At 47.1% G+C, this 21,167-nt stretch overlaps 1 protein-coding gene across 4 annotated transcripts in view; it reads right to left on the reverse strand.

The window, feature by feature from the left end:
• PATJ (PATJ crumbs cell polarity complex component) overlaps positions 1-21,167 on the reverse strand; it is a 264,895-nt gene that overhangs the window by 155,303 nt on the left and 88,425 nt on the right. For 3 of the 4 annotated variants that reach the window (XR_010791282.1, XM_066597728.1, XM_066597727.1), the window contains exons 19-24: positions 19,023-19,232; positions 16,085-16,186; positions 14,010-14,312; positions 10,146-10,254; positions 8,814-8,934; positions 27-98 (exon numbers count right to left, since the gene is read on the reverse strand). Coding sequence is in view for 3 of the 4 variants with exons in the window: in XM_066597728.1 (XP_066453825.1) it covers positions 27-98; positions 8,814-8,934; positions 10,146-10,254; positions 14,010-14,312; positions 16,085-16,186; positions 19,023-19,232 (917 nt within the window). In the remaining variant the exon portion in view is untranslated. The remainder of the gene's footprint in view (positions 1-26; positions 99-8,813; positions 8,935-10,145; positions 10,255-14,009; positions 14,313-16,084; positions 16,187-19,022; positions 19,233-21,167) is intronic. The other variant, XM_066597729.1, reaches the window with a different exon arrangement.

Below are 21,167 nucleotides of genomic sequence, written 5' to 3' on the forward strand. Positions count from 1 at the left end.
TCACATGCAAATAATATGTCACTTACACACGGGGCGCCCCCCAGTGGCTGAATGTCGGGGTCTCCTCTCCTTCCCCTTCTTCCCGCTCAGGCAGTTCACTAAACAGATGAAATAGATATTTAATGATGGTTACCTGCTCGCTGCTTTCTAGTATATTGGCAACTTTTTAACCAGAGGGTCTATATTCGGACACAGCAGTAATCAGGGTCTCGGCTCAGCCGCATTGCCTATTGGGGGTCTACGGTGGTCTGAAATGTCACTCCCATCTTCACAGAAGTGAAGGGCCCTTTTATACAGAACCGTTACCGCTCAGGTGATTGTTATGTTATAGCGCAGTGTGAACACGGCCAACAATTGGACGACGAACGTTGTTCAGATAAAGCAGAAGAGACGCGTGGATTCTAAATTTCTGCAGAAGCTCTAAATGTGACCCTCCTACAGGTTAAGGACGGAACTACGCTCATTGTCAGCACCCATCCTTCCCCTAGAAGTTGTGGGATGGAAGGAAACTTTCTTTGTGATTGTAATGTGGTTATAAGTGGTTACAATATCAGAGCAAAAGGAGAACCGACCCCCTGTAGGGAGGCTCTAGTACCCTGTTGTACCGCCTCTAGATTGGATACAAGATGTGATACAGGCAGGCATGGAGGCTCTAGTACCCTGTTGTACCGCCTCTAGCTTGGATACAAGATGTGATACAGGTGGGCATGGAGGCTCTAGTACCCGGTCGTACCACCTCTAGCTTAGACACAAGATGTGATACGGGAGGACATAGAGGCTCTAGTACCCTGTTTCCCAACTCCAGTCCTCAGGGACCCCCAACAGGTGAGGTCTTCAGGATTTCCTCAGTATTGCACAGGTGATGTAATTATTTTTGCTGACTCAGACATCGCCACAGGTGTTACTCTAGGATATCCCGGACACGACCTGTTGCAGATTCTACAGCATATGTCTCCACATTTACTGTAACTGAACCTCTGGATTGTGCAAACTCATAGGCTGTTGAAGTTGGTGTCCCAGATGTCCCATACATGTTCTATTGGTGACAAATCTGGTGACTGGCAAGCATACAGAAGTGTGACAATGTTGTGGGGGCTACTGTGACCCCCTTGTGTGTGCGGCTGCTGGAAAATGTCTCCTGGAAGCCGCCATGGGAGGAACACATGTAATCTCCTATATACAACCTGTCAGATCCATCCATCTCTAACCCAATATCCTGATACCCCCCACATGTAATCTCCTATATACAACCTGCCCCCTCTAGCCATCTCTAACCCAATATCCTGATACCCCCCACATGTAATCTCCTATATACAACCTGTCAGATCCATCCATCTCTAACCCAATATCCTGATACCCCCCACATGTAATCTCCTATATACAACCTGCCCCTCCAGCCATCTCTAACCCAATATCCTGATACCCCCTACATGTAATCTATATACAACCTGTCCCTTCCATCCATCTCTGATCTAATATCCTGATACCCCCCACATGTAATCTCCTATATACAACCTGCCCCCTCCAGCCATCTCTGACCTAATATCCTGATACCCCCCACATGTAATCTATATACAACCCATCTCTGACCTAATATCCTGATATCACCCCACATATAATATCGGCTCCTCACAATTCCTCCTCCTCTGTTTTCCCCTAGTTTGCTCCTCACATAATCATCTCCAAAATGTCTCTCCTGATCCCCTTTACCCTGGAACCAAGTACCACAACACCTCAGACCCCCCACCACCCGGGAAGGCATCAAAATGGTTAATTGTTCTTAACAACTATGCAACTTGTAGAAGTAAAACAAAAAAAAAAAAAAAAAAAATCACAGATTCTGTAGCGTTTCGGGAGAACTACTTTAACAGGACAGAAGGTTGTGTGCGACATGATCAGTAATGAATACGCTGAGAATTACCGGAGCCGTCCAGAAAGGAGCATCAGAGAAAATAAGGCATACAGCGCCACCTACAGGCCACTAGTGCTCATTTCATTTATTCCAGAAGAGGGAGCACGGTCCCTTCAAGCTTCTTTTTTCGTAGTGGAATCCAAGAAGGTGTTGGAATAACCCCCCAATGAAAAGCACCAAGCTGCAGCTCTGGGGGGCAACATGTCGGAGAACAATCCTGCGCGGTTGTGCCCTGTGACCAGTCAGCCCCCCACTGATCCCAAGAGGGTCGGGCCACTGCAGAATCAAAAGCATTCCAACTTTCTGATAGACCTCATTTTTCAGTTCGACGTTTTCAGTACAGATCAATTATTTATCACAGCTGCAGGTTTGTTACAGTTGTATCCAGTCTAGTCCAGGTTTGCTACAATATAAGGGTCCGTTCACATGGTGGAATCTGAAGACAATTCTTCTGTATGGATTTTACACGGGCAAAAAAAAAATTTAAAAAACGAAACAAGATCCAATTGATGCCCCCCCCCCCCCCCCCGTCACCTGGTAACATGCGCAAAAATGCAATAAAAGCAAATGTAACATTCGTATTCACCAATTTTTTTTTACTCTCCCACAGACTTATGGGCTGAATTGGTCTGTGAATACGGACCAAAATAGGACACGCTGCACATCATCATCTTTATTTATATTGTGCAGCGCTTACAAGCCAGATGAAATACAAACAAAACCACGGTTACATAGTAATCAGCTGATGGAAACAATAGGGGTGCGGGTCCTGCTCCAACGAGCTTACATACTACGAGTAATGGGGTGATATAGAAGGTAAAGGGCTGGAGATGTGCACAGTATGGCGAGGTGGAGAGTGAGCGATGCTATACACAGACAATGGTCAGACATTTAGCCGTGTGACGGCAGGATCGGCATTACTGCAGGAGCGGTTTATGATGGCTAGCAGGGATTGCAGTCACTAGGACAGGGAGCATGTTATCAGGCAGAGTACAGAGGGGTTTGTTTAGGGAATGTGGTATGCCTCCCTGAAGAGGTGCGTTTTTAGAGCACGCCTGAAGTTCTGCGAGTCCTGGATTGCTCGGGTAGCCTTTGGTAGTGCGTTCCAGAGGACTGGTGCTGCTCTGCAGAAGTCTTGGAGGCGGGAATGAGAAGTTCAAATTAAAGGGGCGCTCAGTCTGGTTTCGTTAGCAGAGCGGAGAGCCCGGGCTGGGTGATGGATTGAGATGAGGGAGGCGATATAGGGGGGCGCTGCACTGTGGAGGGTTTTGTGGATGAAGGTGGCGAGTTTAAATTGAATTCTGTATTTAACAGGCAGCCAGTGCAGTGACTGGCACAGGGCAGAGGCGTCCGAGTAGCGGCTGGACAGGAAGATGAGCCTGGCTGCCACATTCAGGATGGATTGGAGAGGGTAGAGTCTGGTGCGGGGGAGGCCGATCAGCAACGAGTTGAAATAATTGAGCCGGGAGTGGATGAGGGCAACAGTGAGTGTTTTTAGTGTGTCTACAATTAGAAAAGAGCGGATTCTTGCAATGTTCTTGAGGTGCAGCTGACATGTTCGGGCCAGAGATTGGATAGAGGGGTACAGGAGAAATCAGACTCGAATATGACCCCAAGGCAGCGGGTGTGCTGGGAGTTATGGTGCCACACACTGAGATGGAGATGTCAGGATGAGGTCGGTTAGTAGACGGCAGAAACAGGAGAAGGTCAGTTTTTGAGACACTCATTCTTAGGTAGAGAGAGGACATAGTGTTACAGACAGCGGACAGACAGTCGGTGGGGTTCTGGAGGACCGGCACTGTGATATCACGGGAAGAGGTGTATAGCTGGGTGTTGTCAGCATAGAGGTGGTATTGAAAGCCAAAACTCCTGATGGTCTGACCAATGGGGGCTGTGTAGGTGGAGAAGAGGAGGGGGGGCGAGGACCGAGCAGGATCAGTAGGGAGTAGTCACTCCGCGATTTAGCCTTCAGGAGGTTGTTTGACACTTTAGTCAGGGTGGTTTTCATGTATGCAAAATTTGCATCTAATTAAAAACGGTGCTGTATGTTGTCCTTTTGGAAGGGGAACAAGAGTGTTCTGATTACTGTGTTGGACACCAAGATGATCACCATTATTCTGCACTGTACAGAAGAGGGCACTTCTACTGTGGGGCCATTCTTACCGGTTTGGGCATTATCTGGCACTATTGTTTTTAAAGGCGCTGTGTGGCACCATTAGTTGTGACTTCTGATCATTTCTGAAGCGCACAGCTATAGTTGTCATTGTTGCAAACTTTGCAGATACAAGTTGTGCCTAGAAAAAGTGAACATGGCGGTCTGGGCCACATGGAAAATATAGAAAAAAGGAACGACTCTAGTTAGTGAGGATGCCACCAGTGATCACAGGATAGAACCATACTATAGTCACTTATATGGCCTGTAGATTGCCTGCGTAGAACTGGAAGCTACCAGTATATAGTCGCTGATGGTGATCATTATTACATTGGTCTCTGCATAACCACGATGATTAGGATGCGACTCTGCACTTGCAAACACTCAGGTTGGGGGTCCATTCAGGCTTTGGATGAGTTTTGCTTCCCCCTGTACCGAATCCCTCTGAGTGTAGGGGAAACACACCATACTGTATAGGATTGTAGCAAACCCTCAGCTGTGATCATCAATAAATCAGTCAAGGTGCTCAGCCTCTGGAAGTTAAAGAGGTATTCCCCAAGACTGACTTATCACCTATCCATAAGATAGATGATAAAAGACTGATCAACCGCTAAGACCCCCACAGATGCAGGGAACAGGGGGTCCCGTATGCCCCCCTCCTACGTACTGCAGGCTCACTGCACCCCTTGCAGTGAGAAGCTTGAATGGAGGGGTGGTTGAACATGCACAGCTGCTGCTTCATTTGTTTCAATGGCGCTGAAGCACTTGCCCATCTCTAGCAGTACTACTTATGATGAATGGAGCCTCACTGCCCATGCCTGACCGCCGCTTCATTCAAGCTTCACCTTATTGCAGGGGTGCGGTGAGCTCGCAGTTGGGAGGAAAGGGGGATACAAGACCCCCTTTGCCATATTTGTGGGAATCTCAGCGCCAAGACCCGCACCAACCAGACTTCTCTTCTACCCCTACTGATGAAGGGGTACTCCCAGGATTGGCTGAACCAAAATGTTCCCATTCACTGAAACAAGCAGAGATCCTGGAAACGGTGCAGAACAAACACAAAACTAGGTTTTACATCAGAAAGTTCCAGAACTTTTCGTTCTATTATGGCAGCATTATAAAACGTTCCAAGTCCCACCATATATTCTTTGCTAAAGTAGAAGCAGCCTATTAAGACCCAACAATTCGTCAAATCCTGGGATGCTGGTGGGGTTCAGCGAGCGGCTTCTGGAGTCTCGCAAACTCTCGAGCTGCCCTCCTGATTAAAACATATAACAAAAAAAAGCATAAAATCCTCCCCAGAGGAGATGAGACACTAAAAGTTGATTGGCAAAAGCAGTTAATGGGACTTGAGAATATCCTTTGGAAACCCAATTTATCATTCTATTATGGAGTCAGAAGTAGCGAGCTCATTATATCCTCGTAAAGTTATACGTCTCCTGAAATGATGCGAACCAAAACACAATAACGTTTTATGAGCTCCCCCTTACAAAAGCCAAATAGATCAAGTCTTTGCAATCTTCGAATGACTGATGTCGTCCCTCCAGAAGACCCCGGACCCATCTGTCTGCGGAACGCCGGATTCTGAACCCCAATTCCCAAAATTGGAAACAAGCCAAAAAACATCCCGAGAACAGAAAAAGGACAAAAAAAAAGTTCTAGATTTACTATTATTTTATTAATGTCACTAAGGAGGTGATAAAATCTCTCTTCATGTTCGGTCTTCCATTTAGATTTAAAGGGTTCCCTCACTATTAACCCTTCCCAATCCACTGTCTGACGTCTGAAGACATTCTGATTGAAGGCTGTACAGCTCTGATGTCAGAAGACATCCAGCAGGGTATTCTTAATCTGTATTACTGGCCGCTCTGTTGTCAGGGGCCTCTCCAGCATGTCATATACCGCAGTACTGGCTCTAGCCAGCAGATGGCGCCATTGTATAATGGCAGAAAGAGAAAGCCCCCTAGGAAACCCTGAATCCAAAATTGGATTGCAAAGGGTTAAAGGGGATGTCCAGATTAGAAAAAAAAAAAATTCCTAATTTTATACGCTGTAAACCGCCTCCACTGAATTCAATATGGCTTCTCAGACGAGCATTTGAACGCAGACTTTCTAACACCGTGATTTTAGAGCGCTGTCTGTTCTATTTTCGGCATTTAAGCGTTTTTAAGCACGTCGTTCGCCCATTGGATTCAATAGGGAACGTTTTCAACAATGTAAAAAATGCGGTAGAATGCCGTGTACAGCGTTTTAGCGCGTTTCTGAATGCAGCGTTCTATGCCACCGGGAAGGGAGGGGATCGTGGCGACATCAGCGGCTTTCTCTGCCTTCGCTGTTACTGTGCTTTTAGTGCACTAACAAGGCAGGCCAGCGCTCCCACTGAACGACGTACGGTGCAGCTCCGCCCGAGTAAAGCGCAGCGTTTTTACCATTGCCTGTGTGAGAGGGGCTTTATTGGTAGTGGGGCATTCCCAAGATTAGACTTTTAACAGCTATTATGTGAACGGGTGATAAAAGTCGACTGGTGGGGGTCTTACCATTGGGACCCCCAACCGATCCCAAGAACAGAGGACCCACAACTCCTTGTGCTCCTCATCGCACCCTGACAGAATGGCGTGGCAGCTGAGCATGTGCAATGCCATGGTTTCTCTCCACTTGTTTCAGTGAGGCTGTAGGGATTAGCTAACTGTTTGCACTTGGCCATCTCCAGCATCCCCATTGAAAATGATTGGCGTAGCAGCGTGCACGCTCTGCCGCATCCCTTTCAGCGCCACTGGCATGTTTTGCCCAGGCCCTAGTTCTGTTACTCAGCAATTGTTGTTAGCCGTTTAGTCGTTCACGCTTCTCGGCGACCCTAAAGGCTTCTTCCCGCCATGTTTTTCGGTCTTGCACTGCTTCTTTCAGTTGTGTTATATCCATGCCAGTATCCGCTCTGACAGTATCGGCCATTCATCGTGTTCTTTGGCGGCCGGGTCTTCTTTTGCCGCTGATCTGTCCAAGCATTATAGATTTTTTAGCGACTCTGCTCGCATTACATGGCCAAAATCCGTGAGTCTGAGTCCGGCCATCTTGCCCTCCAGTGATATATCAAGTCTTGTACGATTCAGGACTCCTTTGTTTGTTGCCCTCGCCGTCCAGGACATACGCAGCAGCTTTCGCCGGCACCACAGATCCAACGCATCAATCCTCCTATCAGCTTTTTTCACAGTCCCGTTGTCACATCATACATAGCTATGGGAAAGACGGTGGTTTGCACTATCCTGCGTTTAGTTGCTATACGGACAGAAGCGTAACGTGAAGCTCCCGGGCCCCGATGCAAAACCTGTAACAGGGCCCCAACGATAATGCTTTACTCATAGTACTGGGTTCCCTATATGGAGAAGAGAGGCCTTATGGGCCCCCTAAGGCTCCTGGGCCCGGGTGCAACCGCATCCCCTGCATCCTCTATAGTTACGCCCCTGTATACGGATATTCCTACTTCTCCCGATTTTGTCCATGTTTAGCATCACGCTTCACCCCAATGCTCTCCCACATCTTGTCTCTGGCATAGATTCTTCAGCCTGGTCAATATTCGAACCAAGGAAGATGAAGTCTGGCACGCATTCTACGGCCTAGCAATCATCATCTACAATTGTATCCACATATGCGGACAGTATCTGTGCATGGACTCTGTTAGTTGTACCCATAGTATTGTAATGTCATCGCCGCTACGAAACCGCACCAAGACCTAATTCATACACCGACACCGGGGAGGCTGCAGATGAGCGGCAGCGCCGGACTGCAGCAACATTAAAGTTTATTACAACTTTTTCCTATTTTTACCTTTAAGGGGGAATTGAGAGACAACCCATAAATCATGCCATATAAGACCATGTGTAAAAACCACCACTATGGAGAACTTATTGAAGGATTTATTATTCAAGATGACAACCTGTCTGAGGATGCGGGGCTTGGGGTGATCAGCCGATTGTCGAGAGTCCAACTATTGACACCCCGGCAAACAGCTGAAGTCGCAACCAGCCTGATATTTCCCCCAGAGCAGCCGCTGTAGAGGATATGTAATATTATAGGACAACCAACCACATGAATGGCCATCCTGTTATAATAGGACAGCAGAAGGTCCGCCAGGGTGGGAGCTGCTCTTAGAGACCCCGCTCTATGACACTCATATGCCCCAATAGGGTATATGAACAGGGGATGGCGTGTTGGCACAAGCCCTTTAGGATTAATAGGAGCTGAATGCAGTCACATACACCAAGTTTCCCCTGGTTATCATTGCAGGCAGCCAGAATTAAATCAAACCATTACTTCTATCTAGGAAGGGTTTGATTTAATTCTGACAAATCCGACCCTATAAAGATATATTAACCCTTTCCAATCCAATTTGTACCCTGGCTTTCCTAGGGGGCTTGCTCTTTTTCTGCTGTTATACAACGGCGCTATATGCTGGCTAAAGCCAGTACTGCATGAGGTGACACGTTGGATAGGCTCCGACAGCAGAGAGGCTGGCAATATACAGTAAAAGAACCCCAATGGACGTCTTCCAACATCGGAGCTGTACAGCCTTAAATCATAATGTCTTCACAGGTCAGACAGTGGATTGGAAAGGGTTAAGAAGTTAATTGGCACCGAAAACTGGACCTAAAACCAAGATGGCATTAGAAGCAGGACATGGGTGTAATGTAAGGTAGCTGCAGCGACATATACCATGATGCGATAAAGCAAAAGAAGGGAAATCCAATGACCTACATGAAGGACAAGCTGTGGGGACGCTGGACCCCGGAGTCTCGCTCTGTTCGGTGCCTCTTCTCTTTAGTGACCGTATCCGGATCAAAGATGACGGCGGGTTCTTTAAGGGCAGCGATGTCACCTGCAGCATAGACACATACTGGATGATACATCTGCATTAGGCTTCTATTATATAGAGATCATCAGCTTTACTGTCTGTTCCCCCATGTCCATCTACAGAGTATAGCAGCAGATACAGAGCGCCACCAACAAGGAAGATGCAGAATAACCTACGGATTCGTTCTAGGATACTGTATATTATTGGGCCGTGAAGGAGGGATTCCCACGATAGATGCATGCATCCTAGGGAACTCCATGCTGCGGCTTCTGGTACCCACTTGGACATCATTGTGTCAGGTAGGGCGGTGAAGGACTGCAGTTACCCCTTCGTTGTGCTGATTAGTGGGGGTCCCATCAACCACACACTGATGGTCATCAATGTAAACCCCTTGAAATCTAAACATTAACCCCAAATCCCTTGCACCATGGCACATTCATAGGAGTCCAGGAAGTGGATTCCGAGGGGTTGCAAACAGGGGTCTCGCATGGTAGGGCGGTCTGTGGCGTGCCGGGGGTACTCTGGTCATGGAGGATTGTCTTCCCAAGTAAGAAAACAGCAGCATCCGAGAGCGAAAAGCTATTTGGACTCGGCAGATCTGTCATTTTACTGGAAATGTCCCCCTCTTATCACAGCTCCACAGCAAACAGCTCCTCATAGTGTATCTCAGCTTCCTGGACCCCAGTCAGTTATAAGGGCCTTTAACACAGCCTGTGCTGATATATATGCCTTGTAGATCGTCGCTCTTTACATCAGCGTTTACCACAACGTGAGCCGGCGTATCTCCATCTACCGAAGCGATTTTTGATTGCGCATGACAACGTATCTCAAGCACGCTGTCATGCGCAGCCTTCCCGCTTCATCACTTAGCGACATAATGTGTAAACAACGCCATGTAATAGCGTATGTACAGCATTTAGTACGCACCCATAGACAACAATAGGGGTCTACCATGAGTAATATACGGCAAAATAGGACATTGTGCGCTCTTTTTTACGTACGTGTAATACGCAAGTGTGAATGGATCGATGAAAATCCATGTACTTTCATTGACTCCATTCACCACGTATTAGGTGTGTATATCGCGCATGTGAAATGCCACTTATGTGAGCCCACCCTGAGCCTGTGAGGACCCTTAAACACGTATGGGCTAACTAGAGTCACACGTGAAGTCTTAGATTTCCCGCAGGAGTTCGGCTTTCACTGGCCTCTCCATAATATCCCCAGATACTCACTTTGGTCCACATCTAAACTGATGTTGCGTTCCTCGGGGTTCTGTATAGCGGCATCATACATGTTCGTGGCGTCGCTGGGCCGGTAACGCGACTCATTCAGGTTTCTGTACTATAAAAGCAAGAAAAAACAAGACCAGCATTAAATCCTCGTATTGCCCATATAATAATCTGGATATGTGTGTAATATACATCATTCCTATTGTTACGCTCATTGTCAACAGCCTTCCCTGCACTAGAGGTTGTCGGAATACAGCTCTGGAAGAATGAAAGCTGCTCTGTGATTGGTTGATATGGGTGACCGGTTCCCCTTCAGTCCCATAAATCGGCCCCAAAGGTTCTGCAATGTAAATGGGGAGGACGGAAGGCAATCAAAACGCCTTATTGGAAACAGTTTGGACCCTCCACCCCTCAGCCAGACGCGGAATCATAAACTGGTTATTCTCCCATACCACAGAAATGCCAAGTCCGTCAATCATCCGATGCTGCAAGTTACAAATCACATGTGCATGCTACTACTCCATTCATATGGGGACGCACAGGACTCCATTCTCATAAATGGTGGGGTCTTCGCCGCTGGACTCCCACCGGACAGACACTTATCTGTAGGACTTATACAGGATGCGCCACAAATCCACATCAAACACAGCCAATGGTGCGGATTTTTACACAGTTTTTGATGTGCATTTTCCATTGTGGAAAACCCGTACCGCTTCCGCTACATGTAAACGTGCTCCAATCTGTGTTCGCACGTAGCTGATTTGCTGCAGATCTTTAGCAGATTTGATCCATTCAGTTAAATTGAAATCGAAGGCATGAAACCTGCTGCAGATCAGCACCACAATCCACAACAAAAGCTGCAACAAAGCCGCGCCGTGTGAACAGTCCCTTAGACAGCTTTCATAATCGTGCGCTGCCAGGCTACTTTTCCGTGGCCCACCCTGTAGTTATTGTGGTGGGACCACCTCTAGTGTATTTGGGCTCCGTTAGATCAGTTTACTTCAGTTTCTCTGTTCCACAAACCCATCACAGCCACCGCCCAGTTTTTTCCCCATTGATTTCAGATTTTGTTTTTTTTCTCAACCCCATTTACAACAAACGGGAAGCTTTCCTTTTACTTCCGCTCCTTTTGATTTTGGGTTTCTGAACTGAACAGCGCCATCTGCTTTGAACACAATGAGGAAAAAAAATTATCCATTTATTTCAGTTTAAGTTCAGAGAAACGGGAAGCCCTAATGGAGCCCAAGCCCAGATGTGAATGGGGCTCAACGTCTCCCACATAGGGGCCTACATATGACAAACAAGTCCAAAAGGGGTCAGTCCATTATATAGGGACTTCACATTCCAAATTGCAGGCTGAAGATCACCACCTAGTGGCAGCAGCAGGCAATAGGAATCTATGCGTTTCAAAATAATGTTCTTCTTTCAGGTGCCCAATAGTAGACCGACCAGTAATTATTAGGAAATTATAGCACTGATGTTACTGGCAGTGCAATGTGCCAAACAGCTCTGCTACATGCCCGTCACACCCCCACATGCCTCTGCTACATGCACGTCACCCCCCCCCACAGCCTCTGCTACATGCACGTCACCCCCCCCCACAGCTCTGCTACATGCACGTCAACCCCCCCACAGCTCTGCTACATGCACGTCAACCCCCCCACAGCTCTACTACTTGCACGTCAACCCCCCCCCCCACAGCTCTGCTACTTGCACGTCACCCCCCCCCACAGCTCCGCCACTTGCACGTCACCCCCCCCCACCTCTGCCACTTGCACGTCACCCCCCCCCCCCCACCTCTGCCACTTGCACGTCACCCCCCCCCCCCACCTCTGCCACTTGCACGTCACCCCCCCCACACCTCTGCCACTTGCACGTCACCCCCCACACACCTCTGCCACTTGCACGTCACCCCCCACACACCTCTGCCACTTGCACGTCACCCCCCACACACCTCTGCCACTTGCACGTCACCCCCCACACACCTCTGCCACTTGCACGTCACCCCCCACACACCTCTGCCACTTGCACGTCACACCCCCACACACCTCTGCCACTTGCACGTCACACCCCCACACACCTCTGCCACATGCACGTCACACCCCCACACACCTCTGCCACATGCACGTCACACCCCCACACACCTCTGCCACATGCACGTCACACCCCCACACACCTCTGCCACATGCACGTCACACCCCCACACACCTCTGCCACATGCACGTCACACCCCCACACACCTCTGCCACATGCACGTCACACCCCCGTCACCCTCCCCGCTACATACCCATCACACGCCCGCTACATACCCGTCACACGCCCACACAACTCTGCTACATAAATTCTTGATCACAAGCAGCACAGCACTCGGGATGAAAGACCTGCGATGTCACAGTCATGCTCCGCCCCTGATCACATGATGGTGGTAGAATAGGTCCTTCATCCTGAGTTACATGCTCCGCCCCTGATCACATGATGGTGACGTCATCATAGGTCCTCCATCCCTGTGCAGATTACGGGCAGACTACATCCCCTGCAAACCCCCTGTGGCCTCAGTTGCTATAGAATACTCAGGAACACCTGGCCGGACAGCAGCAGTGTACGCACAGGACCTCTGATGACACCATAGTCATGTGATCAGGGGCAATGCATGCAACTCACTCCCGGACAGGTGGTCGTTAGCATTCTGACAAGGTAAAAGACGGAGATCAGAATACGAGTTAAGGCTCTTTTACACGATAATCTTTTAAACGATAATTGTGTGTAAATGTGCCCATCTTTCATTTTTCTGCCAAACCATGATTTTCAGTTCAGCATGAAATCCATTGTTCAGCAGAAGAGCTGATAAGACAGACCGCATGCTGTGTTCTGCCCGGGAAGCGCTGATTACATCTCAGCTGTCAGCCCCAAGGCAGAACAAAGCGAATGTATTCAGAGAACAGACCACCCCTGAATATAGCTCCCTGCGGCTCACACACTACTAATACTAATAGGCATTAATACCAATTAGTAGTTTATGCAAAATGATCGCTCAAAAGACAACTTTTAAACAATTATCTTTGTATGTAAAAGGGCTTTTAGAGTCTAAGAAGGTCTAAACATGTAACTGTATGGGGCCTGCATATCGCAAATGGCAGCCCTGAAGATCGCCCCCTAGTGGCTGCAATGGACAGATTAGTTCAGTTCACAAACATATGAATGAAATGAAGCATGGTACGGCGGAAACGGAGCCTTATGAAGTATATTAGGCAAATGCTCCAAGCGATTTCCACCACTTAGAACAACATTAAAAAAAAAAGTAAATTGCCAAAAATAAAATATACCAAAACCAGATACTGAGCATTCTCCGTACCCTCCATTACCCTACGGGACCTGCGCGCACACAACTCTTCGGAGTCCACGCGAAAAACTGTTACAACTTTTGAATTAATGAATAAGACGAGTCAATAAAATGTGCGACAGACGTACGGCGTGATCAATAACTACATTTAGAGGATGACAGGTATCTCATAAATATTCACTCCGCGTTGGGCGAATAACATTTTTTTGCATTCAATCAGATGGTGATTTGCGAAGCTCTGAAGCACTTACAAGCTTGCAATTTTCGTGAATCAATGAATAACTTTGTGGCCATTTTTTTTTTCTTTCCGGGGGAGTTACAACTTAAGAAACTAATCTGATCGGAAAAAAAGAAGAAAAAAAAAAGTTGAGAAAAAGAAAAAAAAGGAAGGGGGGGGGGGACTCAGATGGGGTCCGAAGTGATAAATCAGTCAGGGAGAAAAGAAGAGCATTATCTGGGCCAGACGATCTCATAATCAGTTCAACTTCATGTTCCATCAATGGCCGTTTCACATATTGAATACGTACGGCTGCATCGTCTAGCCATGCCTGGGTGGAAGCCGTGTTCTGGCCGGAGGGAGGTGGAATCCCATTATACTGCAGACTATACCCATCATTGTCTGGATGAGAAGCGTCTTGTTGGGTGTCCTCATCATCCACCAGCATCTCTCTTTCTTCTGTAAATCCCCCCATTTCATGCATTTCCCACGACTCTTGTAAAGGGTCTGGATTACGGTGCTGGATATTAAAGGCCGGCCCCATAGCCAGAGATGGCTCGTCAACAAGCTCCTCTCGGCTGTCGTCTATGAACCGCTCCACTTCGTAGTTCTCCTTAAACAGAAAAAAAAAAAGATGGTAAAGAGCCAAACATCAAATACAATGTGTGGATAAATCAATATAGACACCATCTGGTGCCAGGGGATACGATCGCGGAGGGCCGGGCACCACTGTGATTTAAAGGGCAACTTTTGGCAGACACAACATAGCAATCTGTCGCCAACAGACCAGTCAGACGACCGGCGAGGACTGTAAATAACCTAAAAGTGGCCTATATAATCAAATCCACATCGATTTACTGTGAATTATCAGCAATACATTATTTTCCAAGTCTAAAAATTCTTTCGCTCTACTAAAAATTTTGTCCAGAACCAAGCACCTATAATACATATATGGTTGGAGGGTCGCATTAAAGGGGTCAAATGACACCCCCCCCCCAAAAAAAAAAAAGGCTCTGCTTGTTTAAACAGTAACAGCGCCACACTTGCCTCTAGGCTATATCTGGTATTGCAGCTATGCATCCTATGTGGGGCGGGGAGAGAGTCAGACAACTGCAAGAATGGTAGCATGGACAGAATACTTGCCATAAGTTGTCCAACAGTCGGAATAATTCAGCAATGTGAATGATGAAAGTGATCGTGGCACTCTAGATTTATTTAAACAATATATTACAGCTGTATGCCATAAGCTCCCTCTAGTGGTGACTGCAAGGAGTAAGATTGCTGACAGTTAAGCCCTTAAGGACCAAGATTGGTAAATATATATCGGGCGATAGCAGATGTACGGTGCGAGATTAAAGCCTCTGCTATTGCAATCAAGAAGGACCAGGTGGTGTCTTCAGCTGTCAGACAGAGCCAAGGACCCAGAGGAGAAGGGAGAAGCAGTGATTGGCTAGAGCTGATCACACGAGCGACTCTGGGCAATCAGACAGCAGATCTAATTGGTAGCCTAACACTCGCAATCCACTGTAGGGATTAGGCAGTCTGAAGGTTGTGTCGGCTAATTGAATGGCTGAAAAGGAGGCAAGGACCTGATGAGTCCGAGGAAAAGCAGAGACAGCTGCAGGTAATATACCCCTCCGGTCCAGGGGTACAACTTTCTCCCGATACCAGAGGTTGTACAACAATTGACTTATCACCCATCTATAGAATGGTGATAGGATCATTGGGGTCTCAGCAATGAGACCCCTATTGATCAGACTTCTGAGATCAGCGGTCTCCTGTCTCCCTCTCCTCCTCACTGCACCTCCCCCAGTAAGAAGGAGATTAAATAGAGCTGGGGGTTGAGATTGCGCTGCGCCCCTATTCAATCTCCTCCTCACTGCAGGGTGTGTCGGGAGACTAAAGTGAGGAAGAGAGGGGGACATGGGACCCCCATTCTCTGGATTAGTGGAGGACTCAGTGGCGGGACCCCTATTGATCCGACTTTTTATCACTTATTCTATGGATTGTCAATTTTGAGATAACCCCTTTAACACACAATGTATCAGTTTTGCCCGGAGTGTTCTGTTAACGCCACAGCTAAGAAAAAATGTAAAAAAAAAAATTGCTAAAAGCCACTCTGGGAAATGCCGACACTTCGTCTGCCCTCATTGTCCTACACAAGGTAAAACAGGGAAGCGCAATCACCATACAGTAAAATTCCTTTAATCCGGCATAAATGGGACCCAGCAGGTACAGGATTATTAACTATTCTGGATTATTGGATCATCTCTCTGCTCATTCTTCTGTTTTTATCAAATTCAAGCATCATGCTATAGATTTCTGGATTACTGGATGCTGGACTGAGGACAGCTCACTGTATATACAAATATATGGCATCATTACATGATAAAACTGCGCTGTTGGCGAAGGGTCGTCCACGGCTAGCTCCACATGATCCTCCGATTCCCCCGAGAACGGGATGTACACGTGTTCCTTCTCGTCAGTCTGGTGAGAAAAAACAATTAGATTAGAGGGAAAAAAAATAACACAACCCTCATCATCCTCTCATTCCTCACTGTGCTTTACGGAAACTATTCTCATATGGCATAGAGACATTGTAAAAAATTCCAATAATCCAGAATTACGGACCATGAAAAGTCTAAATTCTATACTCACCCAAGCGCAGTTACTTTACAAAGCGGAGGTGAGCCTCGTGGGCATGGAGACAGGGGCAGCCACCGGCCTCCCCATCATCATAGACTCCAATCCACTGCTTCCTAGTTTAATCTGTGTGTGGACAACTAGGGGACAACTAATGTGGCAGCCAGTATGGGGTCGTCAACTAGCTCTTCCAGACTCCCGAAAGGCAAATTTGCGAGTCGTGCAGTAATCCCCTGGCATTACAATGTTGCAAATTTTTGCACAAATCCATGTTGCACAAACTTTTGCGACTTTTCAGTTTTTTATGCCAGTTTTGTAAAAAGTAGGTGGGGCCTGGTGAGAGGGGGTGGGGCCACCCATGGCCCTTAAAAATTATTATAATTTACATCAGAAGCTGGTATAAAATTACAGCGCAAATCTACACCGGGTTTTACCCACCGTAGATTTCAGAAAGTGCTGCACGACTGTCCCAAGATGCGCCAAATGTAAGGAGAGGCTTGTGCCCATTAGATTGTGCGCATCTTACTCCATCACTTATCTAAGACAGAAGTGTAAAGCAGCGGTCTTGGATAAATGTGGCCCCTTGTGTTGCACCTTCCTGGTCACGGCCCCTTGTTCCCATGAGTCTATGGTCATGCTCCATATTACGGGAGCAGACACTGGCAAGCAGGATCAGCCACTTGGCCAGAGTGCGATAAGCATGGATCCCCTTCACCACCATGCAGCCAGTACTTAAAGGGGGGCTCCACTGTGTATGCCCTGCAGAGACCCCCAGGCAATAACTCAGGGCAATGGAATTAAAACTATACGTCAGTGCATACCACGGTGATGGGGGCCAAACTGTACACCCCACTAAAGGACCCAACTTAAGGGATGAATGGCTGTACACACTGGAGGGGGGGGGGGGTGGAGGGGTGTTGGTTGTCATCTGCCAGAAGGGGGCAGACGTTGCTACATTTTAACTGTAAATCAAATTGCATTTAGTAGAAGTTGCAGGAAGCATCATTAAAATTCATTAAGTTCGTATGACAGTGGAGAATCCCTTTAACAAGCCCCTCGGGCCATAAAACCTAATGTCCTATCTACCAATTAGGGGATTTCCATAAGATGGGCTGCACTTTGATTGTAATAAAAATATCTGCAACACGTTAATATACATTTTTTTCTCAATATTTCACCATGTTCACAATCATTGCTTGCTGGCAGTGAATAGTTGTTTGAGACATTTTGGGTCTGTACTGGCTTTCTTTCGGGATACAGTGATTCGGATTTCTTACAATTGCATCCAGCCTAGGCAATCCTCCGTGAGATAAATATCCATCCAGTAGGTGGCGCTGTAGAGGTCTTTTTCTATCTTCCTTATTTACATAAATTACTCAGGAGGAGCATGCATGGCCTTATAAGTCTTCTCGCTGTACCTGGGTGCTCTCCTTGGGTAAGGGGATAATATAGTCTCTCTCCAATCACCCCCTAGGTGTCGCCACACACTTTTTGGGTGCTCTCCTTAAAGAGACACGACCCCCCTCTTGACCCTTGATAAACATATCAGCACATCTCTACTCTTCTTCAGCTCACAGAGGATTAACTGTAACAAAGCCTCAGAAGTAGTCAGTCTGCACAGGCTTTCAGTCTCTGGATGTAAACTAGAATGTTCGCATTCACTGACAGCAAGCAAAGATCTCAGGAATGATGAGGAATTGCAAAAATCTATTAAAAAGTTGCAGAACTTTTCATTCTAAAATAATGAAGCTCCATTCCTAGCCGACTGGAGGAGCGCGATCAGATGGGATCGAACCTTCATAATAGACACAGTCATTTAAAGCTTTAGCTATCTGGACATTTGGGGAGATTTCAAAATTATACAGATCAATCAAAAACTGAATTAAAGGGGTCCTCCAGCGTCAACGAAAAAGTTTTTGTTTGCATGATGAAAAAGTATATCAATTTTCCAATCTACTTTTTATATCCATTCCTGAAAAACGTCAAGATCTCCGATTGCTGTCATTTAATTGGTACCTTCTTTAGCCAACACTCTGCCCAGGTCACGAGATAGGGGAGATAAGGGGACGTTCAGACAATGGAATCCGATTATTAATGGGATGCGGATTTGCCTTCACATCAGTGTGGATACGTCACAATCTGCTGCAAAAATCCGCCTGTGCAGATTCCACCTCTGCTAATGAGGGGTTAAAATGTACGATAATTGGTGCAGCATTTTCACTTTGGGAACATCGCCTAATGAGTTGCGGACCTGCGTTTGATCCTATGGAAGTAAATCATGAAGGATCCTATTGAATGACAGCAAGCAGAGGTCTTGAAATCAATGATGAATCAATACAGAAAACATATTGGAAAATGTTATTACTCTTCATAATACAAAGAATCTTTTATTTGCTGAAATTAAAAGATTCCCCTTTAAAAGTGGAAAACTGATTTTTTTACACCCATAATAAGAATCTGCGGTAAATTTACGGGGATTTCAGCATCTGGTCGGATTTGGCTTTTCTCCCATGAATCGCCTCATTTGTTATTTTTGGGGTTAGGAGAGAATAATCAGATTATCTGGAAGCCAAATGATAATCATGTTGATATTTGGTAGAAGTGACGGATTAGCCGTGGATTTCACGGTCCTCATTAGAATCACAATTCAAGTGCATTGGGCCGAGGGTTCAGTTCTTACCACCAATGGTTTGCAAATGCCAATGCGGACTCTTCCGGGCGGCACAGATGTTAATATTTGCACAGCCTCTTCCAGCGAAACATTGTCCATAAAACTGTCATTTACAAAGACCAAGCGGTCACCCGGCAGAATCTGTCCGCTCTCCTCAGCCACACCACCTGCTAGCAGAGACTGCACCACAATCACCGTCCGCGCCGGATCTAAGGGATCCTGAAGATGGAGCCAAAAGCCAAAACAGTCAGCGAGACCAAGAAGGGTTCAGTCTTACACAAGGCGAGAGATCAGAGGGGAAGCAAAGTGCAGAAGTGGAAGGCAGGCAAGAAAGCGCTAAGAGTTACTGGCACAATAGGCATCATACAGAATGCAGCACAGCGGGAGCCTTGCAGACGAATGCTGGCAGATTCCATTAATCCGGCATTACAAGGTGCGAATTCTGGATTATGGGAGGTCAGAGAAATATTAAAAAAAGGAAGAGGACATCTGGAAAGGGCAGTGCGCAAATTAAAGAGAACCCGCCGCATCGTGCGAGCGGCCAGCGTACAGAGAAGTCACTGAGGTGTCCGAACAGTCGCTCATTTGCGCAGCGATGCTGTTCATTCCTTTCTGCCGCGATCTCATTCATAGAGGGGATCTCCGTATTTGAATGAATTGCGAACGAATTTCCACGAACGACTGACTTTTCACCTGATGAGTTTTGATCAACCAGTAAGAATGACGAGTGACTTCTAGCCGCTCGCCCCGTCGTTCGGTGTAATCCCAGCCACCAACTATTGCTTAAATTCACTCCTTTGCACATTTATTTAACAGATAGTCATTTTATGTGTAACTTAACCCCTTAGTGGCGGCCAATAGGCCTTTAACTGACCTCACTAACGGGTTTGAGCCTGCACATGCATCTTATTAAAGGCGATGGTTTAGCTGACGGCCAGGCTCCTGCTCTAACTGCCAGGAGCGGAGAAACCTCATATTATGGCGGTTTAATACCTTACATGCCACAATTAATAGCAGCTGCAACACTTAAGCAGATGACAGGCGGAGGGGGGATCCTTCTGTTAGCCATCGGTACCCGCAGTGCGATTGCAAGGTACCAATGGGTTCCCATGGCATCTGGAAGTCTGAGAAAGGCCTCCCTGTCTGCCATGTAACTCAGCCCATTAGACCCCTATAGGCCGCCTTCACACGGGCAATGAAATAGCGGAAGATTAGTGCGTAGCGAGGCACACAGATCTCTTCTTCTGAATGGGGTCATGCACACGAGTGATGCTTACTCACATGGCACTGCGATGCGGGAAACAAGTAGCATGTTATATCTTGTGCGTTATCTCGTATCGCACCGCCCATTGTTTTCAATAGGACCAGCGGACGCATCGCACCACGAGCAAGATGCACGCAACGCAATTTGAGGTCTCCCATTGGAGAAACTCCGTGAACCTCTGCCACGGCTGACAGCCACGCCGGAGGATCCCTAAACCTACTGCACACTGATGAGGGGCAAACAGCTGTCTGAGAATAGGAAACCAAGCCGGAGAACCACACACAATCATTGTTTTACAGACTTGTTAAACAGTTGTACATTGATTTGAAGGAATGCTGCCATCCAGTAGGTGGCGCTGTGGAGGCATTGCTCTATCTTCCTTATTTGCATAAATCACCCAGAGGAGCATGCATGGCCTTATAAATTTCCTTGCTCACTTTTCAGGAGTCTTCTCAAAACCCTTCTGGGTGCTCTCCTTCGGGAGAGACTATGCCATCCCCCGACCAACTCACCCCCCTAGGTGTCTCCACACACATTTTGGGTGTTCTCCTTAAGGAGAGGCTTCACACCTCGTGACTTCCTTTCCCCAAGTGATTCAAGGCTGTTTTACCATGAAACGCCTCGCATCCATGGGGATTTCACATAGATGATGAGCGCTATATGGGGGCGGGATTCACGGCCCCATATCGCGCTCGCCTGTGTGAAGTTAGCTTTGGTAGAATGCACTACCCAAGTATTGCTGTGTGCCATCATAGCAATCGAATGATTACATCTTCAAAAAAAAAAAGCATACAAAAAAAAAGTTCAATACAGTTTAATTCAAGGAAACAACAAGTCCCCGTCTCCCCTCCCCTGTACATGGGACCCGTGTGTGCGTGCCCGAGAGAGTC

Source organism: Eleutherodactylus coqui, chromosome 3, assembly GCF_035609145.1.
Source record: "Eleutherodactylus coqui strain aEleCoq1 chromosome 3, aEleCoq1.hap1, whole genome shotgun sequence".
In the NCBI taxonomy this organism is placed as follows: Eukaryota; Metazoa; Chordata; class Amphibia; order Anura; family Eleutherodactylidae; genus Eleutherodactylus; species Eleutherodactylus coqui.